General features: G+C 35.7%; 1 protein-coding gene across 1 annotated transcript; it reads left to right on the top strand.

Annotated features, from left to right (window-relative positions):
* The first annotated feature begins 6414 nt into the window (after positions 1 to 6414).
* On the top strand, positions 6415 to 9256 carry LOC125877419 (uncharacterized). The gene is made up of 6 exons (XM_049558716.1): positions 6415 to 6606; positions 6725 to 6775; positions 7070 to 7167; positions 7499 to 7682; positions 7775 to 8017; positions 8942 to 9256. Exons 1-6 carry the CDS (start codon positions 6415 to 6417, stop codon positions 9254 to 9256), a joined length of 1083 nt encoding a protein of 360 aa, XP_049414673.1.
* The last annotated feature ends 14766 nt before the right edge of the window (positions 9257 to 24022 follow it).

The following is a 24022-nucleotide window of genomic DNA, read 5'->3' as shown; positions in this document are numbered from 1 at the left end:
ATGTATAACTTCCCAAGTTTTTCTAAAAAAAATAAAAAATATACATAACCATACTTGAAGCGGTTTTATCTCATAAGTACAAGTAATAGCCTTCTGTACTCCTTTTTTCTCTTGAAATCAAAATCAGTTGCCATGACATAAAAAATTGGAAATTGTGAGTTCTTCTATAATTGTTATGCCGCTACAATAGGCTATCATTAGGGACACTAGCCATGTAAGTTTAATTGATAAATTATTTATTTTCTTTTTAATTTTGATTATTTTGATTTTAGTGATAAATTCTCTCATAAATTTTAGTGATGGATTCATATTTTTCTTATTTAAGATTTCTCATTCTACTAACTTTAATTGTGAATAAAATTGCATATTACTTTTAGTTTTATTTGGACTCTTTAGATGACACAGTTTTGGATTCTAAATTGAAACAGTACCCACTAAGTAGTAGTTTATAAGTTTTACATATAGACGAGTGAAGATGTTGGTTGCGAGAAGAACACGAGGTTATATGTAAATATTGAGTTATTGAAGTAATTATTGCAAATTGTTCGCTTTTGTTGATTATATTTTTCTTTTTTTTTTGTTGTTTATAATTTTTAATGATATTAAGTTTTTTTCGTTTTGCAGGATTTGTTCAGAATATTGTGACTATCTTTTAATTCTGAATAAAATAAAAAAATAATTTTTAAATTTTTTGATAAATGATACATATGCAACAATTCTTTGACACAACTATTATACCCATCTTCTTAATGCATTTCATTGTAATAAAAATTAAATGTTATAGAATTATCTTTCTTATATATCTTTATCCATTCAACGTATTATCCGAAATTGATAAATATTTATGAAAATATCATTCAGCTGAAGCATTATATAGTACTTATATATATATATATATATATATAGAGAGAGAGAGAGAGAGAGAGAGAGAGAGAGAGAGAGAGAGAATATCATATAATTGATATATGACTTTTCGAAAAAATCAAAGATAAAAATTTAAAATTTGAATAACATGCCTACAATTTGATATTCAAGTGATTAAAATTTTTTGGTTTTTTGCTTAGCATATTATCATGATCATAGGACTTTTCTTAGTTATATTTTGTTTTAATGTAATGATTAACTTTTCTTATATCTTTATTATTATTCTAACAAGAGGATAATATGAATATGTTATGCATGATTTTGAATAATTTTGAATAAAATTCTCTCAAATAAACTTTAGTATATTATCTTATAATAATAAGTATAAGTTAGAAATTATCAATAAATCAATATTTCTGTGTTAAAAGAATTATAATATCAAAATGATTAATACAAAATGAATTTTTACTTACAATAACAATCGAAAAGAAATGCAACAACGAAATTGAGAAGCTCTTTATCAATCTGTTTTTTTTTTTTGGGATAAACAAGTGATTTTGAGATTCCCCATTCATTCTTGCATTCTTTATGAGAAAAAAATTCAAGCTATCAGTTAAAAAATATTTGAGCCTTTTTTTTATTTGAAAGAGAAAAAAATGATATAATAAAAAAGGATAATATTATTAAAAATGTAACATAATAACAGTTATAAAAGATAATATTATTATAAAATTTAACATAATAACAGTTATACAGTTTCCAGAATTTTCAAATTTGAATTCTAAATGGCAGTTTTTTTCATCTAAAAATTAATTCAATTTTATTATTCAAAATTAACATCCAATTCCATATCCTCAATTTATAAACCCACGAATGAAAGCTTCTTTTAAAATTCAGCATCTTAAATAATATTTAGTATTTTGAAGTTTTATATCAATTTTTTTTCTTATTTGCATTTAAAAATAATTATTTTTTTAGAAAATACAACTTATTATGTTCTATCTTTAATGATAAAAAATAATAATGATGATAATAATAATAATAATAATAATAATAATAATAATAATAATAATAATAATCTATAATAATTATAAAGTAAACTTTTTTTAAAAAACATCCAACTAAATATGGTGTTTTAATCTTTATTTTGAAAAAAAAAGAAGTTATCCAATTAAATAGGGAGTTTTAAAACTTCCCATTACACTCCTACTTCTAAGCAAATTGAAAAACTTTTAAATTAAAGTTATCTATTTAAAAACCCACGTATGAAAGTTTCTTTTAAAACTTCTTATTTAAATATTGTTTAATATTTTAAGTTTTTATCAAATTTTTTTTCTTATTTGAATTTTAAAATAAAATATAACCTATAATCTATAGGTTCTATCTTTACAGATAAAAAAAATTGAACTAATAATAATAATAATAATAATAATAATAATAATAATAATAATGTATTAAATTTTAAGAAACATCCAACTAAATATAGAATTTTAATCTTTATTTTTGGAAACAGTATAATTTTCCAAGGATTCTCTCAAATGGATTATGGTTCTTCAAGTTTTCAAGTCTCCTCACCCAATTCCAAAGCTAAGGTTCATTAAGGTATGTGAGAAGTTAATCAATGAATCCTTTTTCATCCATTGAGTCCCAAGGATTTCTCTAGTTTCCTCTTCTATGATTTCAACCCAAATTCTAGGGATTTGCATAATTTCTCATGGGTTCACTTGTTTATGACTAAATTCATTATATTTGATCTTATCATGTATGATTTTATCACAATTTCATGTTTTCAATATCATATGAATCCATGTTATATGACTCCTTTATGAATATAACTATATTTTGAGATTATGCATGCATCATGAAATTGATAAATTTATGAATCAAGGATACTTTTAGATAAAGTATCACTATGTTTTATGAAAAGGTTACTTCAAAGTGAGCTATTCTCATTATGATAGATTCTTGAGATAAGTGTCTCTATGATTATGTTATGAGAACATGATTTTGAAAGGAGCTATTCCATGATATGAAGTTTATGATTGGATTAGTATTATTAGATTCTTACCCTTCCAAGTATTCTGATTCTGATATGTTTATGCTTATTTCCGTTGGGAGTTTACTTAGTACCGAGATGACTTTGGGATGTAGGTTCTCCAATTAGTAGAGGTCGGGTCTTTAGTAGCTATCCCCTTGTCTCATAACTACGTGCCCCCATAGGACCTTATCCCGATGGACATAGCTAGTGGATCCACCTAAGCTTGAGAACATGGTTCTTACCTTGGCAAGTAGGACAATCTCTTTTTGGTGTGGGAGTAAGACACCAGATTCTATGTTATAGCTTATATGGTTTATGTAGGTTAATGGTTAACATCCACAAAAGATTATGTTTTTCTCAAATGGTTTAAGACTTCCTCAAATACTATGATTTAAGTTTTTGTTATGCTCTACAAATGTTGCATTGATCTTGTCCTACGATTTATGAGTTTAGATTATCAAGATTTGATATGCTTTTAATTGACCATGCATCATCACATCTTCAAACATAGCATGTTTATGTTTATGCATGTTCATCATATTCAGTATATTCCAAGTAGTGATGCATATATCTCGTGCCTATATTGTTTCATAATATAGTAGATGACATTCCTCCATCCGGCCGTGGCTAGTGGATTGATTCAACTTTGCTAGCTTATGGTAAGTCCTCATGGTTCAAGGACATGATCACACATTATGAGTTTCTTATCTAGTTTTCAGTCTTTTAAATTTTTAGACTTATTTCATGAGCAAGGGCTTGTCCTAGTCACACCCAAGATATTATAATCTTGTTGTTTGACTTAGGAGGATTCCTCATTTACAGTCTTTGAGAATTCCACATTTATAGTCTTTGTACTATATTTTGGTATCATGTTGAGTAGAAGTATTGAGACTTATATTCCCCTTATCTCTTTATTTCTATTATGTTGACATCTTAGCATCATGCTTATGCTAAGTGGCTTGTTTAGGATCTCTCGATATCCTATTCGCCATTTCATGTCTAGGGGATAGTTTGGGTCATGATAAACTTGGTATTTAGAGCATCAGGTTCATAAAAGAGTCCAAGGAGTCTGATAACCCACGTTTAGTTGAGTCTTATTCATAAGTGTGAAGAACACCATATTTATGAATATGAGGATATGAGATGTTTAAGAAACTTCACTTCTTTCATCACTCTAAAGTCGTGCAATATAGTTGAACTCTATAAGAGTTTTTCTCTTAACTCTTGTTCTATGTGTTTTGAATTCATGTCTCTAAGAAGAGCTCCATTGATAAGGAATGTCAATGATAATGTGGGACCCAAAGCATCTCAAGCTCCGATTGACCCTTTGGCTAAGCAAGTGTCTTAGAGTTTAGGGTTGCTTTCCAAGTGTTTGTCTGAGCTATAACCATATAAGCTAATAGGGAGGTTGTAGCTCCCGTGGACCCAAATGTGAGTATGAAGGCTACAAGGGTAAGAGACTTCACAAGGATGAATCCTCTAAAATTCCATGGTTAAAAAGAGGATAAGGATTCATAAGAGTTTGTTGAGGGGATCCAAAAAATTGTGGACATTATGGGAGTGACTCTAGTGAAAAAGGCGGATTTGGCCGCTTATCAATTGAAAGGGGTTGCTAAGATATGGTTTGTTCAATAGAAGGATGAAAGGGCATTGGATGCGGGTCCCTTGGATTGGGACAAGTTCAAAGGGGAATTTCTTGATCGATTCGTTTCCCTTGAGACGAGGGAGGATAAAGTGCAAGAGTTCATAAACCTAAGTCAAGATAATATGAGTGTGAATAAATAATCTTTGAACTTCACTCAGTTGTCTAAGTATGTTCCGCCTATTGTTGCAATTTCTAGGGTACGAATGAGTGAGTTTGTTTTGGGTATGTCTGAGATGGTGGTCAAAAAATATAGAACCGCTATGTAGATCAAGGAGATGGAAATCTCAAGGTTGATGTCCCATGCCCAACATATTGAGGAGGAGAAGCTTAAAGAGAAGGCTATAAAGTCTAAAAGCGAAATAATTGATAGTGGTGATTTCACTCACTCGAGGTTTGGTGGAAATGAACATTTTCTGTTTTGGCAAAAGTTCTCAGGTATGAATCCATGTAGTGCTTCGGTTCAAAGTTCAACAAGAATAGGGTGTTTTGCCTTAAGCCTCTAGAAGGTGATTCTAGTGGATGTTGTTTCCCTGCTTGCTAAAAGTGTGGCAAGAGTCATCCATGGAGATGCTTTGCCGATACCGATCGTTGTTATGGTTGTGGTAAGAGTGGTAACATATTAAGAGATTGCCCTTCGCTTGTTGGTAAGGGTAGAGATGGTCGTTAGGTTCATCCTGGTGCTTCTTCTGGTCGACGAGCTTAGTAGGGTGCTTCTTCTAGTTCTGGTAGAGCTCAGTGTCAGAACATGTTTTATGCTCTTCAGACTCGACAAGATCATGAGGGTTCTCTGGATGTGGTGACTGGTATGTTGCGAGTCTTGTAGTTTGATGTATATGCATTGGTTGACCCAGGTGCTACATTGTTTTTTGTGACTCCTTATGTGGCTATGAAGTTTGATTCCAGTCCCAACATCTTCTTAGAATCTTTCTTAGTCTCTACTCTTGTTGGTGATTCTATTGTTGCTTAGACTAGTTTATAGAAATTTCCAGTTTTAGTTTCCCATGAAGTCACCCTAGTGGATCTTGAAGAGTTAGACATGATATATTTTGATGTCATTCTTAGAAGGGATTGACTTCATTCTTGTTATGCATCCATTGATTATCAAACCTGAGTGGTCACATTTAGGGGTGTGCAAAAACCGAACCGACCGATAAACCGAACCGATAAAAGTGTTATTGGTTTATTGTTATTGGGTTATTGGGTTAACAATTTTTTAATGGTTTTATAAAAAAAATATTGGGTTATCGGTTCGGTATTGGTTTTTAATATTGGGTTGTTGGGTAAACCGATAACCCATTAAGACTAGTAATTTACTACTTTTACTTGTACATAAATATTATATATTAATCTTAATACCTTAGTAGTTACTATCTTTGTCCTTTAGCCTTCAATTCACACTTCACAATGGCTTTGAGTTCACAATTTCACATTATAAAAAACGTTAAAATCTAAAGTAAGAACCATATTCCTCTTAATTTCTCTTTGTGTTACGCTTGTATAGTTCGTTTCATCTTTGTTATTATTTTTCTATTTTATGAGCATTTATAAAGTTACATTATTGTGTTTTCGCATCAATTTATTAGAAAAGTCATATATTTGTTTTATAAATATTTTATTATTGGTTAAATCGAAAACTGAACCGTTAAGGACCAAAACCTATAAAAAATATCTTATTGGTTTGGTTATTGGTTTAACATATTTAAAAACCAAAAACCAAAAACCGAACCATTAATACATAAAACCAAACCGAACCGATCGATGCACACCCCTAGTCACATTCCAGGTTTTGAATGAATCTATATTAGAATGGAAGGGTGGAATTTAAGTGCCTATAGGTAAGTTTACCTCGTGCCTCAAGGCTAGGAAAATGATTTCTAAAGGTTTTATCTATCGTCTTGTTTGGGTTAGGGATAGAGATTCTGAAACTCTTACTCTTGAGTTAGTTTCTGTTATTAATGAGTTTCCAAAAGTGCTTTCTGATGATTTTCCCAGTGTTTCTCCTAAAAGGCAGATAGACTTTGGAATTGACCAGATACGCAACCTATCTCTATTCATTACCGTATGGATCTAGAAGAACTTAAGAAATTAAAAAAATAGTTGAAAGATTTTTGGATAAGGGTTTTATTAGACCGAGTATCTCACCAGGGGGTGCTCCAGTTTTGTTTGTTCCTATAAAGGATGGTTCACTTCGTATGTGCATTGACTATTGGAATTTGAAGAAGGTCCTGGTAAAGAATAAGTCCTATTCTTGAGGATAGATAACTTGTTTGATCAACTTCAAGGTGCTAGTTTCTTCTTAAAGATTGACCTTCAATTAGGTTATCATCAATTAAGGGTAAGGGAAGGTTACATTCTGAAGATGACTTTTTTGAACTCGGTATGGTCACTATGAATTTGTGGTGATGTCCTTTGGTTTGACTAATGCCCCCACGACTTTCATGGATCTTATAAATAAAGTGTTCAAGCAATATATTGATATGTTCATGATCGTGTTTCTTTATGATATTTTGATTTATTCTTAGAGTGAGGATGAACATGTTGATCACCTAAGCATCAATTTGCAAATCCTCAAGGATTATCAATTGTTTGCTAAGTTTAGCAAATGTGAGTTTTGGTTGAGGTCTGTTGCTTTTCATGGCAATATTATTTTCGGTTGAGGTATTCAATTTGATCCTAAGAAGATTGAGGTAGTTAAGAACTGGCCTAAACCTCTTTCCCCTTCAGATATTCATAGTTTTTTAGGTTTGGCTAATTATTATAGAAGGTTTGTGGAAGGATTTTCCTCTATTGCTTCACCTGTGACTACGCTAACTCAGAAAAAAGGTGAAATTTCAATGGTTAGAAGCTTGTGAGAAGAGTTACCAAAAGTTAAAGAATTGACTCACTTCGACCCAGTTTTGACTTTATCGAAAGGATACGATAGATTTGTAGTTTATTGTGATGGTTTGCAGATTGGTCTTGATGCAAAATGGGAAAGTAATTGCTTATGCTTTGAGACAACTGAATTTTCATGAGAAGTACTATTTGACTCTTGATTTGGATTTATCAGCGGTGCTCTTTGCTTTGAAGATTTGGAGACATCATCTCTATAATGTTCATGTGGATGTGTTTGTCGATCATAAGAGTTTGCAATATGTGTTTAAATTAAATATTTAAATCTTTGCCAAAGGAGGTGGCTTGAGTTGTTGAAAGATTATGATATGAACATTCTTTATCATCTGGGCAAGGCAAATGCGGTTGCCGATGCTCTTAGCCGATTGTTGATGAGTAGTGTTGCTCACATTGAGGATGGTAAAAAAGAGTTAGTTCATGATTTTCATCGACTATCTCATATGGGTGTTCGCTTGGTTGACTCCGAGGATGGTGGTACCAAGAGCTTGGCTAGACTATGGTTGAGTTTAAGAGAGCGACTTTTGAAAAAGCCATTGAGGCTTTCTCTCAAGTGGGAGATAGTGTACTTCGTTACCAAGGTCAGCTGTATGTTTTTAATATTGATGAGTTGAGGCAATAGATCTTATCAGAAACTCATAATTCTTAGTTTTCCATTCACCCGGGAACCACCAAGATGTACCATGATTTTAGGAGATCTATTGGTGGAATGGGATGAAAAGGGATATTGTGGAATTTGTGGCTAAGTGTCCTAATTATCAACAAGTAAAAGTTGAGCATCTAAAATTGAGAGGTTTAGATTAAGACATTAGCATTTCTACTAAGAAGTGGGATGATTTGAATATGAATTTCATTATGAGATTATTCCACACTCGGTGGATACATGATTAGATTTGGTCCATCGTGGATATTTTGATGAAAAATCGACACATTTAATACTTGTAAGGACTTCTTACTTAGATGAGAACACTGCTAAGTTGTATATCTGAGAGATGGTGAAGTAGCATGGAGTGCCTTTATCTATTATTTTCGACAGAGCTACCCAATTTACTTCTCAGTTTTGGAGATCTATTCAAAAAGGCATTGATACCCAAGTTAAGCTTAATACAACATTTTTTCCTCAGACCAATGGTCAAGCCAAACGTACTATTCAGACTTTGAAAGTTATGTTGAGAGCTTGTGTGATTGACTTCAAGGGTAATTGGGATGATCATTTGCCTTTGATTGAGTTTGCTTATAAGAATAATTACCACTCAAGTATTCAAATGACTCCATTTGAGGCTCTTTATGGTAGGAGTTGTATGTCTCCTATTGTTTGGTTCGAAGTTGGTAAGGTCACTTTAATAGGGACCGAGTCGGTGCATGAGGCTATGGAGAAGGCTCGACTTATCAGAGAGAGGTTGAAAATGGCTCAAAGTCGACAAAAGTCTTATGCAAATGTTAGAAGAAGAGAACTTGAATTTGATATTGATGACTGGGTATACTTGAAAATATCACCTATGAAGCGTGTGATAAGATTTGGAAAGAATGGGAAGCTTAGTCCCCATTATGTAGGCCCATACCAGATTTTGAGACGTTTCAACAAGGTAGCCTATGAGTTGGATTTGCCTTCTGAATTGGCGTCGATGCATCCAGTGTTTTATGTTTTGTTATTGAAAAAGTGTATTAGTGATCCTACTTCGGTTGTGCGTTTGGAGAGTGTTGGTGTTAAGGAAAGTCTTTCTTATGAAGGGATTCCAAACGAGATTTTGGATCATCAAGTTTGGAAATTGAGAAATAAGGAAGATGCTTCGATGAAATTCTTTGGAGAAATCAATTAGTTGAGGGTGCTACTTGGGAGGCCGAAGCCAACATGATGTCCAAGTACCCCCTCTCTTTTCGTCCTTTTCAGATCTAGCTTGAGGTAGTAGTTCCTCATGTTTAGTCTTTAAAATTCATGCATTTTAGATATTCTCATGTTTCCATATGTATGTATGTTCAAGAAATATGTTTTAAAATTCATGTTTTAGCTTGGGGTTGATTACTCCTTAGTTTTATGTATTTTGATGTTATTTGCATTCATGTTGGGTTGATTGATCTCTTTCCCTACTCTATTCATGCTAGCTTGAGTCCCATTCGAGGATGAATGTTCCCAAGGGGAAGATATTGTAACACCTCAAAAATTGATAAGTGAGTTGGAAAGGGAATTGTGTTGGTACCTTTTTGAATGAAGCCACCTACAAACCGTACAGGGTCCTACAATCCATAGAAGGGTGGTCGTGGAATGAGTCTTGGAAAATTCTAAATGTTGAGTCTCTGAAAGTTTCCCATAGACCAATAGGATGGTTCGTAGGCAGTGGTACGACCTATAGAAAGTGTGGTTCGTAGGTGTTTAGACTTTGTGATATTTTTGGGTGACATGGGTTGTACGTAAGGACCTATGGGTCGTTGGATGTTCCACGGACCGTGGAAATTGGTCTGTAGTCGTTGGTTTGGATCTAGTCTCCAGTATCTTGACCTACGGATGACCAAGACGGTCTGTATCTCCTTGTACAAACTGTACTTGGGTCCATAGGTACCCTTCGACATTTTTATGTTCAGGGTTATTTTGGTCTTTTCCTACTCTTTTTACACCTTAAATATGCCGTTTTTTGAACATTCTAAGGTCCTCTAACTGAATTTACTCTTCAAATTTTACCCATTCCCTCTCATTCACTCAAAACCCCAAAAGCTCTCAAGGTTTTCTCTCCAAAATCTCTCCAATGATTCTCTCAAGTGGATTAATTAGGGTTCTTCAAGCTTTCAAGTATCCTGACCCAATTCCAAAGCTTGGGTTCATCAAGGTATGTGAGAAGTTCATCAATGGATACTTTTTTCATCCGTTGAGTTCCAATGATTTCTCTATTTATCACCTCTATGATTCCAACCCAAATTCTAGGGTTTTGCATGATTTCTCATGGGTTCACTTGTTTATGACTAAATTTATTATATTTGATCTTATTATGCATGATTTGATCACATTTTTATGTTTTCAATGATTTTCATATGAACCCATATTATAGACTACTTTATGATTATAAACTATGCTTTGAGATTATACATGCATCATAAAATGAAGGAATTTATGAATCAAGGATGCTTTTAGATAAAGTATCACCATGTTTTATGAAAAGGTTGCTCCAAAGTGAAGTACTCTCATTATGATAGATGATCATTATTTTGATGCATGAGATAAGTGTCTTTATGATTATGTAATGAAATTATGATTTTGAAAGGAGATATTCTATTATATGAAGTTCATGATTGGATTGGTATTACTAAATTTTTACCCTTCCATGTTTTATGATTATGCTTATTTCCATTGGGAGTTTACTTAGTACCGAGAGGACTTTGGGATGGAGACTCTTCTGTTAGTAGAGTCTAGGTCTCTCGTAGAAATGCCCTTGTCCCATAACTACGTTCCCCCGTAGGACCTTGTCCCAATTGGACATAGCTAATGGATCCACCTAAGCTTGAGAACATGGTCCTTACCTTTGCAAGTATGACAATCTCTTTTCGGTGTGAGAGTTAGACACCAAATTTCATTTTATAGCTCACTTGGTCTATATCGATTAACGGTAAACGTCCCACATAAGATTTTTTTTTCTCAAATGGTTTAAGATTTCCTCAAAGACTATGATATAAGTTTATGTTATGATTTTCAAATGTTGCATTGACTTTGTCCTACGATTTATAATTTTAGCTTATCAAGATTCGATATGGTTTTACTTGGTCATGCATCATCACGTCTTCAAACTACACATATTTATGTTTATGTTTATGCATGTTCCTCATATTCAGTACATTTCAAGTACTGACACATATATCTCTTGTGCCTATATTGTTTTATAATATTGAATATGATGTTCCTCCAGTGGCATGTTGATTGATTCAGCTATGCTTAGATTGTGGTGAGTCCTCATGATTTAAGGTCATGATCACACATTATGAGTTTCTTGTCTATTTTAGTCTCTTCAGTTTTCAAACTTATTTCGTGAGCTAGGGCTTGTCCTAGTCACACCTATGATATTAGAGGCTTGCTGTCAGACTTAGTAGAATTCCGCATTTACAGTCTTTGTACTCTATTTTGGTATCATGTTGAGTTGAAGTTTTGAGACTTATATTTTGTTTATCTCTTTATTTCTATTATGTTGATATCTTATAGTCATGCTAATGCTAAGTGACTTGTTTAGGATATCTCGAGATTCTATTCGCCATGTCATGTTTAGAGGATAGTTTTGAGTTAATTGACCTAGAAGGGTTTTTGGGATAGCCCTAACCTATTTTACCACTAAAAGAGGAGAAGTCGATTAAAAGAAATTGCATTTTCCTAGTTCTACCCCCGCCAACCCTTCTGTAGCAGCTGACCCACCGCCATAGAATATTTCCACTATGGCGGAATGGTGTCAGCCTGGATCAACCTTCAAATTCTGTGATTTGGTTGTGTCACCCCAATTTTAAATTGACAACATATTCCAAAAGATTTTGATACTTCGCACAAGGTGCCTTTTGAATAACGATGGATTAGGTTGTTATAATAGATACAAATATACCCATCGTTCGTCCCCAAACGGTTATCAGAGCCGAAAGAAAGAGTGTTGATCACGGAAGATCATCCCTTAATTTTGACAACGTTAAGAGGAAGTTAGAATTAAGCCATAATGACATCCTTGGACAGCACGTGCCCCAAGAATGCTATAGACTCAAACTAGAACTCATACTTTTAGAATTTGGCATAAAACCATTGATACCTCAAAGTCTGTAGCACAATCCTCAAATGCTACTCGTGTTCCTCCCTATAGTGTTTTCAAATGCGTCGACGTGAGGTGATGCGTTTTATGCGGTATTGGGCGAGACGTAAGCCCCGAGACATGGGTCGTAAGTGCCATGGACCTATGGGGCGTGCATCTCATGCATATTCAATTTTATAATTTTATTATTAAGAAAATAAGCAAAAGTAAAACTTTTAATAATTTACAAATAGATTTTAATAAATAATCAATATTATAGGAAAAATATATTATAATTATTATATGGGAAAGATATTAATAACCAATAATATAGAAAAAAGTATGATAATTTATATTTGAGAAATGTAATAACTAACACAAATTTTATAATAGCCAAAATAATCTTAAAAATGAAATCATCATCCATCTTCACATTGCTAGTCTTTCCCACACTCAATTAATATTTGCATTGCTTATTATTTTATATTTTAATGAAGAAGAAGGATAAATAATGTAAGAGTAATGACAAAGAATGAATACAGTTGTCTCAGGAACATACTGCTATGAAAGCTCCATCCTATCAATTTTAGACACAATTATCTAAAAAATTATTTATAGCTATGTCATATTCTATGAGAGTTTATTTATATATTTTATAAAAACTCACTACGAAATATGAAACAAATATTATAGCATCAAATTTAAATATTATTACACCAGTAAAAAAATATGATCTAATGCAAAAATGGTTTAACCCCCTCCCCTCCCCCCCAAAAATAAAAAAATAATAATAAAAAAATTAATGACTGGGGCCTACATTTTAATGCCTATGACTTACATTTTTACGCTCAGGGATTCAACCGAAATTATATGACTTAAACCTATGGATCTATGCCTTCAATATGTGCCCAGGAGAATTTTTGGTACTCTTCACCTCAGGACTCACCCCGAGACTCATCCCAAAAATGTTTTTGAAATCACTACTCCCTACTCTGTGCGTATACTAGAATGTTATCAATGAAAACAATGATGAATGAGTCTAGATACGGCGTGAACACACACGTCATCATGTCCATGCATGTTGTTGGGGAAGTGGTCAACCCAAAAGACATCGTTAGGGATCCATAATGGCTGTAACGAATCCTAAAAGTCATCTTAGGGATGTCCTCCACACTAATCCGTAGCTGATGGTAACTGATGTTTGCGTAATCAAGACACAACTTCCAATGCAAGTGTCTATGATCATACAATAGTAAAGTAACCCAACCAAGGGTTGGGGTCGAGTCCCAAGGGAGTGGTTTTGAGAATTAATAGAAAAATAAAATTAAGTTCTAATTAGTCATAGCTAAAAACATTATCGAATAAGAACATGTTAAATCTAAGGGGTGACACAAGAGTGTCAATTAACAATGGGGGTTCGTCACAAGTAAACAAAAGTCAGCAAAAATATAAGGATTACTACTCAAGAAGAGAGGATTCTTGGGATGTGATAGGAATACGGGATAGACTAAACAATTGGATACATGCTTTTGATAATAAACCCGTTGAATATTTGTGACTAGGCTAGACTATAGTGGGGGTAAATTCTCTCTCGAGCAACTTACCTCGAATCAACTCGATTTCTGTCGAACACCGAGTTGCCACATGAAGAAAAACCTCTGCCTTAGCCCACTCACTCGAGCTGAACCTCATGTCGACCCAATCCCATCGGCCATCAATTTAGTAGTCTTAGTTTTACGACCTCTATCTCTCGAGCAAGCCGAAAACACAAAGGTGAAATCGTATTTGCAACTACAATTTCATTAAGTTCCACCACAACTACTAAACGAAATCACATCTAAATAACAAATACGTCACCAACAAGCAAGACCCAACAGATAATCTAACCCATATTCACAAAATCACACCCCAAGAATTGGGGTTTTAGCTAGACATGTAAAAGAGATAGAAATTTATACCGATATGAGTTTGCATTCAAATTGGTATGAAGATTTAAGTCTCAAAACAAGCAAAGAGTAAAGAATCCACAAGACCCAAGTCCAAATTCTTGGAGTTGAAACCTTTTGAATCTTCAAGTTCTTCAAAACCCTCTCCAAACAAAATTCTATGTTAAAAATTTCTATATTAAAAATCTGATATTAAGCTACAACTCTCAATGAGTATTTATAGTTTTCAAAAATCTATGCTGCAGCAGATCATTCGGCGTTGTTAGTCGAGATCGCCGATCAACTCAGAGATCCTCCCTCTGGTAGGTTTCATCACCATCTTGCTCTATCCTTCGGCATCGTTCTGTTTTGGATCATTGGGGCACATAGTACTGCTTGGCGGAACTACTTGGCGACACGTCGACTGCTCCTTTTCATCGTTGATTTGATCCTTTATTTTAGGGCACTGGAATAAAAGGCGAAGATAAGACCTTTTGGCGACTCGCCGAATGGGTTCGGCGATTCTCAGATCTTCATTTCTTCGTTCTTTTGGCTGCCTTTGTTCCTTTTTGCTAAGTAGTGTTGATGCTTTCCCTCAAACTCCAAACACCTGAAACTTAAGTGTTTTCATCAGATATTGAGACAAAATATGCATTTGAGGACACTAATTCTATCAAACCATAGCCCTAAATGAGTCCCAATTTGTGGACTCATCAACACCCCCAACTTAAACTTTTGCTTGTCCTCAAGCAAACTCAAGTTCAACCGTTCAAAAAGGGTATCTCGAACAGTGCTACACAAGACTCAATCATGAATGCACAAAACAAGACTCAATTTACTTATGCAAAGATCAAATGTACACTCAAAGATTCAAGTGTGACTCACCAATATCAAAGAATCTCATGCTCACAATACTTGCTTCAAATGCAAGTTCAAGCTCAACCAAAGTGTTCAAATGCCCTCACACAAGGAATGATTCCATACTCACACTTAAAGGTTTAATCATTTAAAGTTTCGGAATCAAATGCAACGCTCACTCTCACAAGGAAGAACACAATGCATACTGTCACCCATAGGTTTGCCCGTATTTTCCAATCAACATTTGTTGCGGCTTACTCAAGATCAAAAAGGTCTTTTGAAGGCTTGTAATGGGGCTTAGTGCAAAGGTATGACCATTTAAGCTCAGTGACGTTCATCCTCATGAAATGTGGTGCTCACAACACTTCCTTTCCTATTCTTTCATCATTCTCTTTAGTGCTCATAAGTCATCCTATTATTCACTTTCCATGAATTGTTTGGAAACCCCATTTTCTTTATATCTTCAGACTTTATTCCTCAACTTTTTCATTCTTTTTCTTTTCCTTTCTCTTTTTTTTCTCTCTCTTTCTCTCTTTTTTATGGAGGGGTTCCATTTTTCTCAAAATCATAGGTAAGAAGGATTTTCTTGCACTTCTTGATTTGCCTTCTCTTTTCACCACACCCCCAACTTAGGATTTTGGTCTAAGTTGGCTATTCAACTAACCACAACTTCATGAGGATTATGGGTAATGGATAAAGAAGTATCTATTTTTCATCAAATTTCTTCCAAAGGAAGGTAAGGCTTAAGGGTTGTTCAAAAGCAGTTCACGCACTCACAAGGTAGGTCACAAAAGAGGTATATATCAAATTGGCTCACACTCTTAGAAGTTGCCTAAGATCATATCAAGAGAGAGCATCACTTAGTTGACCGAACCAACAGGGAAAATTCTAGGATCCATCATGCATAGTTCACATATAAGCTCATCACACTAGGCATTGACACTATAAGTCAAATAATACTCCACACTTTCGCTAGTGTGCAACGATCATCACAAGAGACTTGATTTGATCATTGGCTAGTCACAACGAGATGCAAAGAGTTCATATATTGTCTATGCAACTTCATTTGGCCTCATTGTAGCCGCACATTCATGTTTATTCGATTATAAGCACTATCCAAGTCATCGGTATTGATCGGAATCGATACTTAAATTTGCAAAGAAACAACCACATTCAACATAGAAAGGGTGGCAATATTTTTGAAAGGGTCAAAATCATTTTGCAATTTAAAACACAGATCCACAGCTCAAACCTCCACAAAACAATGTATAAAACACAATTTTAAAACAGAACAACCCAAATATATACACAAAAACATGAGTCACAAATAGCACACAAAAGGTGAGCCTCACCCCACCACAATTAAAAAGTATTTGTCCTCAAATGCAAATGACACAAAATCCAAAAGTCAAAATAAAGTAAGACAGAGAGGGAGGTAAAGAAAGGATCATGTCTATGCAGTCTCTCCATCTGTCTGGGAATCAGTGCCCGATGCCTTACCCTGAGCCTGGGCATCATTGCCCGAAGTCACCTTAGGGGGAACAATAGTGCCAGCTTCACGAAGGTTTGGTGATTGTGAGTCTGCCAGAAAGACATGTACCGCTCTGCAAAATCCCCTGACCCGTGAAGGAGTATCAGGGTCTAGGGTAATGGTTTTCCTAGCAGGAGTGGGACTCTTGCCCTTGCCTTTCCTAGTAGTTGTGGGTAGTTTTGAAGCTTTGCCTTTCGACGTAACTGCATCTTCCTTTATCACAATTCCTTTGGACTTCTCTTGAGCTAGCGTTATTCTTTCAGCAGCTTTAGGTTTAGTCATGCTTGCAAAATCTCGAAGAGAAGTTAGAGAAATATTTGACAAAAGTACTGATAAGCTTCACCGACTCTTTCGGTGAGTCGCCGATCTAGAGTTAGTCTGCTGAAAGCTGTAGTGCACAGAGATCCAGGGGAGTTAACAAGGGTAAAACGAGACTTTCGGCGAGTCACCGAAAGTCTTTGGAGACCTTCAACTTCTCACCAAAAGTTACAGAATTAATAGCACATTTATCATTAAATTAAATGCAAGATGGGGACTTAGGCAAACCGCCGAGTGGTTCAACGAGCTCGACCCAGCTCTCCAAACAGCTCAACATACCTGTTTTCAACCCATCTTCTCGAATTCAACCCTGTAACCCCTGAAGACAAAATCAAAGTACACACTAGTACAATCAAGGTATGACCCATAGCACCCAAACACAACCCTTCGAATTTTAATCCAGATTAAGGCATACAATCACTGGAATTCAACAATCACAACTACTTGAGCAAGATTGTCATATTAGAGCATGCATGTAAATAATCTAATCCTATCCGGCAGGGTCAAAATGCTTTCAACAAGATCTGGCAATTGCAAATGAGCATACATTTTTATAAAATAAATTCGGGTCATAGAAAACTGACCTTTTGGTATTGACTACAAAATGATTGAGACGCTAGGCGGCAAGGTAATCCAATTTTGAGCACAAATCAACCAACAAAAATACTCCAAAAGTGCAAGAAATATAGAAGCTAGAGTGCGTGTATGAGTTTGGGCAGATAAAAAAGTGGGGGAAAGTGAATGAAGTAGAAATTTTTAAACCTTTGGCTTGCAAAACCGTCCAGTTTTTGCCCACTCAGCGACATTAGTCAAGCTCGCCTAATCACTCAGCGGAACGCCGAATGTTTTAGTTTCCTCGCTGAAATTTACAGGACCTCTAGTTAATGTAGGGGTCCCAACGACGGTCTCCATCGAGGTCGCCGACCTCTTCGGCGATTCGCCGACTAGACGTATTGTTCACCACCCTACACTTTTTTAAACACTTTTCACGCTTCAACCTGTACAAACAACACACCGTTATTTTTACCATAACACGAATAAAAAGCAAAAAGGGGTTTTGGGTTGCCTCCTAAACATCACCTTAGTTAACGTTGTGGCACGACACAAGTTAATGCATAGTCCTCATCCTCGGAGTCCGCCATGGTGTAACTAGGCGAGTCCTCGACAAACAGTGGATAGCGACATGATATTAACTGATTTATCTTGGCATCTTGTAGCTAAATTGTCATGGAGTTAGAGGTTGTCGCTTTATTCAGCTTGTCGATGTTCTCTTTCATCTCATTCAACATCTTGTCTTGTTCTTCGATTTTTTGTTGAATGAGTGAGAGGAATTCGTCATCTTGTACTCCCTCCTTCTTCTTCCCCTTTGTACACTCTCGAAGGGAGAAGTGCTTGTCCTATTTCAAGGCTTGTGCTTCCAACTCCATGACTCTTTTGGATAAAAAATCCAACTGAGCTAGTAGTGCATCCCACTATTGTTTCTTTTTGGTCTCCTTGTTAGCTTCAACCATGCCATCTAGGAGTTCAGCTATGACTTCATAGGGCTGGTGTAGCATACCACCCGCGAAAAGTTGATCAGCATTACTTCTATTATCGGGTCCTAGAACCAGATAGAAGCTTTCTAGTATCACCTTGTCGGTCATCCCATGAGTGGGGCATGGCTGCAGCACTGCCTGAAACTTCAGCCACATTGCCTGAAGGGTTTCATCCCCTACTTGTTTGAACGTTAGGAGGTTATACCTAAGGTTCAACAGTTTCAAGAAGGGGTGATCCATTTGATACCCATAATGATTATTCGTACTCATTGTCCTGCTTCTATACACGAACAAACAATACAACACTAAAAATTAAGTAAGTAAACTACAACTAAGAAGAACAAAAATTCTACTAATCTAAGAATTCTCAAATAACACCACTCCTTGGCAACGACACCATTTTGATGTTTGCGTAATTAAGACACAACTTCCAATGCAAGTGTCTATGGTCGTACAATAGTAAAGTAACCCAACCAAGGGTTGGGGTCGACTCCCAAGGGAGTGGTTTTGAGAATTAATAGAAAATAAAATTAAGTTCGAATTAGTCATAGCTAAAAACATTATCGAATAAGAACATGTTAAATCTAAGGGGTGACATAAGATTGTCAATTAACAATGGGGGTTTGTCACAAGTAAACAAAACTCAGCGAAAATATAAGGAGTACTAATCAAGGAGAGGGGATTCTTGGGATGTGATAGGAATACGGGATAGACTAAACTATTGGGTACATGTTTTTGATAATAAATCCGTTGAATATTTGTGACTAGGCTAGACTATAGTGGGGGTAAATTCTCTCTCGAGCAACTTACCTCTAATCAACACGGTTTCTCTCGAACACCTAGTTACCTCATGAAGAACAGCCTCTGCCTTAGCCCACTCACTCTCTCGAGCAGAGTGTGTGGGAGAAGGACTAGGGTTCACTCTCTCGAGTTGAACCTCATGTCGACCCAATCCCACCGGCCATCAATTTAGTAGTCTTAGTTTTATGACCCCTCTCTCTCGAGCAAGCCGAAAACACAAAGGTGAAATCGTATTTGCAACTACAATTTCATTAAGTTCCATCAAAACTACTTAACAAAATCACATTTAAACAACAAATAAATCATCAACAAGAAAGACCCAACAGATAATCTAACCCATATTCACAAAATCACACCCCAAGAATTGGGGTTTTAGCTAGACATGTAAAAGAGATAGAAATTTATACCGATATGAGTTTGCATTCAAATGGGTATGAAGATTTAAGTCTCAAAACAAGCAAAGAGTGAAGAATCCATAAGACCCAAGTCCAAATTCTTGGAGTTGAAACCTTTTGAATCTTCAAGTTCTTTAAAACCCTCTCCAAACTTAGAACTCAAAACTCTATGTTAAAATTTTTTATATTAAAAACCTGATATTAAGCTACAACTCTCAACGAGTATTTCTAGTTTTCAAAAATCTGTGCTGCAGTGGATCATTCAGTGTCGTTAGTCGAGACCGCCGATCAATTTAGCGATCCGCCCTTTGGTAGGTTTCATCGCCATCTTGCTCTATCCTTCAACATCGTCGTGTTTTGGATCATTGGGTGACATAGTACTTTTTTGCGAAACTGCTCGGCGACACGCAACTGATCTTTTTTACTGCCGATTTGATTTTCTTTCAAGGCTCAACACACTGGAATAAAAGGCGAGGATAAGACCTTTTGGCGACTCGCCGAATGGGTTCGATGATTCTCAAATCTTCATTTCTTCGTTCTTTCGGGTGCCTTTGTTCCTTTTTGCTAAGTAGTGTCCATGCTTTCCCTCAAACTCCAAATACCTGAAACTTAAGGGTTTTCATAAGATATTGAGACAAAATATGCATTTGAGGACACTAATTCTATCAAAACATAGCCCTAAATGAGTCCAATTTGTGGACTCATCAGTAACCTGATCTCAAATCAATCTCAGAAAACACTAAGGCACCCTAAAGATGATCTAAAAGTCATTGATACAAGGCATATGGTACTTATTCTTCACCATCACCTTGTTCAACTGGCTGTAATCAATATGCATGCACGTAGACCATACCTTGTTCAACTGCCTATAGTAGAAACGTATGCACATAGACCTATCCTTCTTCTTGACATATATAAAATATCACCACATGGCAAAGCACACTACAAAACACATGATTTAAGGAATTCCTTACTTAAGGGATCATGAAGCTGAACACTAAGCTATTTAAGCTCTACAGGGGCCATCTAATAAGATAGAATAGAGATAGGACTAGTGTCCATCTCAAGGTCAGTATTAAAATCCATATCACGCTCATAAGGAAGGTCGGGTAGATCAACATGAAAAACATCTGCGAACTCACACACATAAGAACCAAATCAACTGTAGGGCCATCCATACTAACATCATGCACATAAGTCAAATAGGCTAAGCACCCACTGGACATTAACATCTGATCCTAAACACAAGACATATATAACCAGTGGGTGTGTGACTAAAGAAGCCATGCCACACCATCAGAGGGATACCAGACATGTCTAAGGTAATGGTCTTCACTAAGTAATCCAAGACTCTATTGTAAGGGTATAACCAGTCCATCCCAAAATAACATCAAAATCAAGTGTATCCAAAACAATAGGGTCAAACCAAGTTTCACACCCCTTAATAGCCACCAAACAAAATATATACACCTGATCCACTACTAAAATCTCACCCACAAGGTTCAAAACAAGTAACGATGATGATAAAGTCTCAGAAGGTAAACCTAACTGAGAGACATATTAAAAGGAGACATTTAGAATATGTAGAAACATGATCAAATAAATCCAAGGCGGGCTGATGGAATAAAAGAATTGTACCTATGCTGAAAACGTCTGATGCCTCAACCTCTGCACTCATTAGAGCTGCATAATGGTGGACATGTTCACCTCTAAACTTAGCATATGATCTACCTCCTACTCCACCTCCCGGGACCCTCTTCAAATCCCTATGCGACTACCTTTGCACCCCTGACCTTGAGCACCGCCCCTAGATTGGGAACCACTATAACTACCCTAATGATGATCCCTCTTATCAGTACCCTCTTGGGCCTTGAGATGGATCTCCTCCATGGTACGGGTGTGATCAACAACATCCAAGAAAGACCTACCCATTGAGGCCATAGACTCAGTCTTAATGCACAGCTGCAACCTCAAACCATGGACGAAGAAAAAAGTCCTCTTCTGCTCAGTAGGTAAAATCATGGCAGCATGCCTAGATAGCTCGTGGAATCTAGTCTCATACTCTGAAATAGTCATAGAATCTTGCTCCAGTCTAGTAAATTGATTCCTAAGTCAATTCTTAACACTCCTCGGAACAAACTTGGACTAGAAGGCATGTAAAAACTCTGTCCTAGTCAAATGAGGGGACCTAATTGGTCTACATTCCATAATGGTCCTCCACCACTATCTGGCTGGTCCATTAAGCTTATAAATGGTAAAGTTTTCCCCTCGAGACTCTACTAAACCCAAGGTGTACAATCTCTCCCTACAAGTCATCAAAAACTCATGGGCGTCCTCACTTAAAGCCTTAGAAAAACTTGAAGGAGTCAATCTCAAGAACAATATAAGCATCTTCTACTCCTCTAATGACATAGTTCTAGGTGCAATAACTGGATGAACAACAATGGATGTTAGTGGCACCACAACCTAGGGAGCCACTAATACCGACTAAATAGTGGAGTTGGGGCCTGCTGCATGTCCCCAAGTACGATCAATAGCTAAGAAATAAAATCCTATAACTCAGGTGCAATAGTTGGCCCAGGTGGTGGCTGGGATGATCCTTGCCCCACCAGCTGCAGAAGAATGAGAGTTGGCTATGGCTCTACTAAATATGTATAAGCATAGGCATGATAACATGAATATCTTAAAAATGAGTAGGCATTATCATATTGAAACATTTGAAAGCTTTAAAGAAGAAATAACAAGAAAATCATGAAAACACGGTCAAGTACATTAACATAAAGGACATAAGAAAAGTTTTCAAGAAAACATAATCATTTTGTGGGATATTAGTTTTAACCGACAATAAGACCATGAGAGCTAGATCATGGAATCCGGTATATCCTTCATACCGAAAGAATGGGAAACTACTTGCCAAGGTAGAATCCATACATATCATTATTTTCTAAAGTGACTCCATTAGCTAGGTCATTTAAAACAATTCTAAGGGAGAACGTAGTTTGGGACTAGAGGTTGCTACTAAAGACTATCCTCTTTGAGCATCCACCTCAAAGCCCTCTCGATGCTAAGTCTAAATCCCAATGGAATAGATAAAAGTAAAATATCAATTTAACATAGGAAAAGGAAACACTCAATACCAATCCACACATTTCAAGATCAAAACATAGAATAGCACCTTAAACCTGATTCAACATGGATTAGAAAACCTTTCACCAATGTGAATTCTTTTGTGAGAAATACCTTTCACAATCTTGATTATCATAACATGTGAGCAAAACTTTTACAATAACCTCAATACTTTCCTTCCAAAGCATCATCAATTCATTCATACTCATTTTATAAAACAGACATATCCTCATAATTTCCCAATTCATGGATTCACGGGTTCATCACAGGATTTAGTTGAAAAGGATAATTTAGGCATAGGTCAATGCAATTTCAACTAAATATCATGGGTTAACATTGATTCATATATTAGAAGACTTAATTAACCACAATCAATCATAATTAGATGAAACCCACATTTATTGAGTTGAAACCCTAATTTAATCAATTGAAAATTTATTTGAGAAATTGAATTCTTTAGGGAACCCATGGAGGAAAGGACTCCATGGGTGAATACACACATACATTGATCCTTTAAGCTCAAGAAAAATGGAGAATTTTGAGACTTGAGTGGAACCCTAGCTCTTCTTCTTATTCCTTAGATTTGAGAGAATTTGGGAGGATGAATTTGGACATGAGTTGTGAATGGGTAATTTGGGGGTTTAAAACGTTTATATAGGCCCTAAGGTAGAAGTTAAAACGACATAGTATTGGGTTAAAACAAATAGGAAATTACCTAAAAGCCCCTTTAAAATAACTATCGAGCCTCACCTATGGGTTGGACTTCGGACCGTACCGATCAACCGTAGATAAAGTTTAGAAACTATTATTTGGACCATCTTTTGACGAAACCCATGGATCGTAGGTCTTCCTATGATCCATACATGCCAACTGTAGAAACTAACTTTACCCCTTAAAATTTCACCAAGTCTTGGAGTGATTTATGAGACCTATTTAACCCTCGTATGAAGGTTGACATACTATCCTGGTGAACCGTAAAAAGGTTTCAGAGAGTTGATTTTATAAATTTATTTCCCCACTTCCTACGTTCACCATCTACAGCCCGTAGAAGATTCTACGATTCTTAGATGGGAACCGTAGACACAGTCCTCAACCCAAAAATTTATTTTCTCCCTTTTTTTTTTCAAGTTTTGAGGTGTTACAATATCTCCCTCTTGGAAACATTAGTTCTCGAATGGGACTTAAGATACTTTAAGGAGGATAGGAAAGAGATCTAACAACCCAACAAGAATGCAACTTCACCAACAACACATAATCAAGGAAGAGCATAAACTCCAAGCTTAAACATATTCAAAACCTCACTTCATAAGGCATGCATGCAAATCATACTCAAATGCACACATTCATGA

This window comes from Solanum stenotomum, chromosome 9 (assembly GCF_019186545.1).
Source record: "Solanum stenotomum isolate F172 chromosome 9, ASM1918654v1, whole genome shotgun sequence".
NCBI lineage: Eukaryota > Viridiplantae > Streptophyta > Magnoliopsida > Solanales > Solanaceae > Solanum > Solanum stenotomum.
Note: the sequence above shows the minus strand (reverse complement) of the source record. Positions and strands in the feature narration are given on the sequence as shown.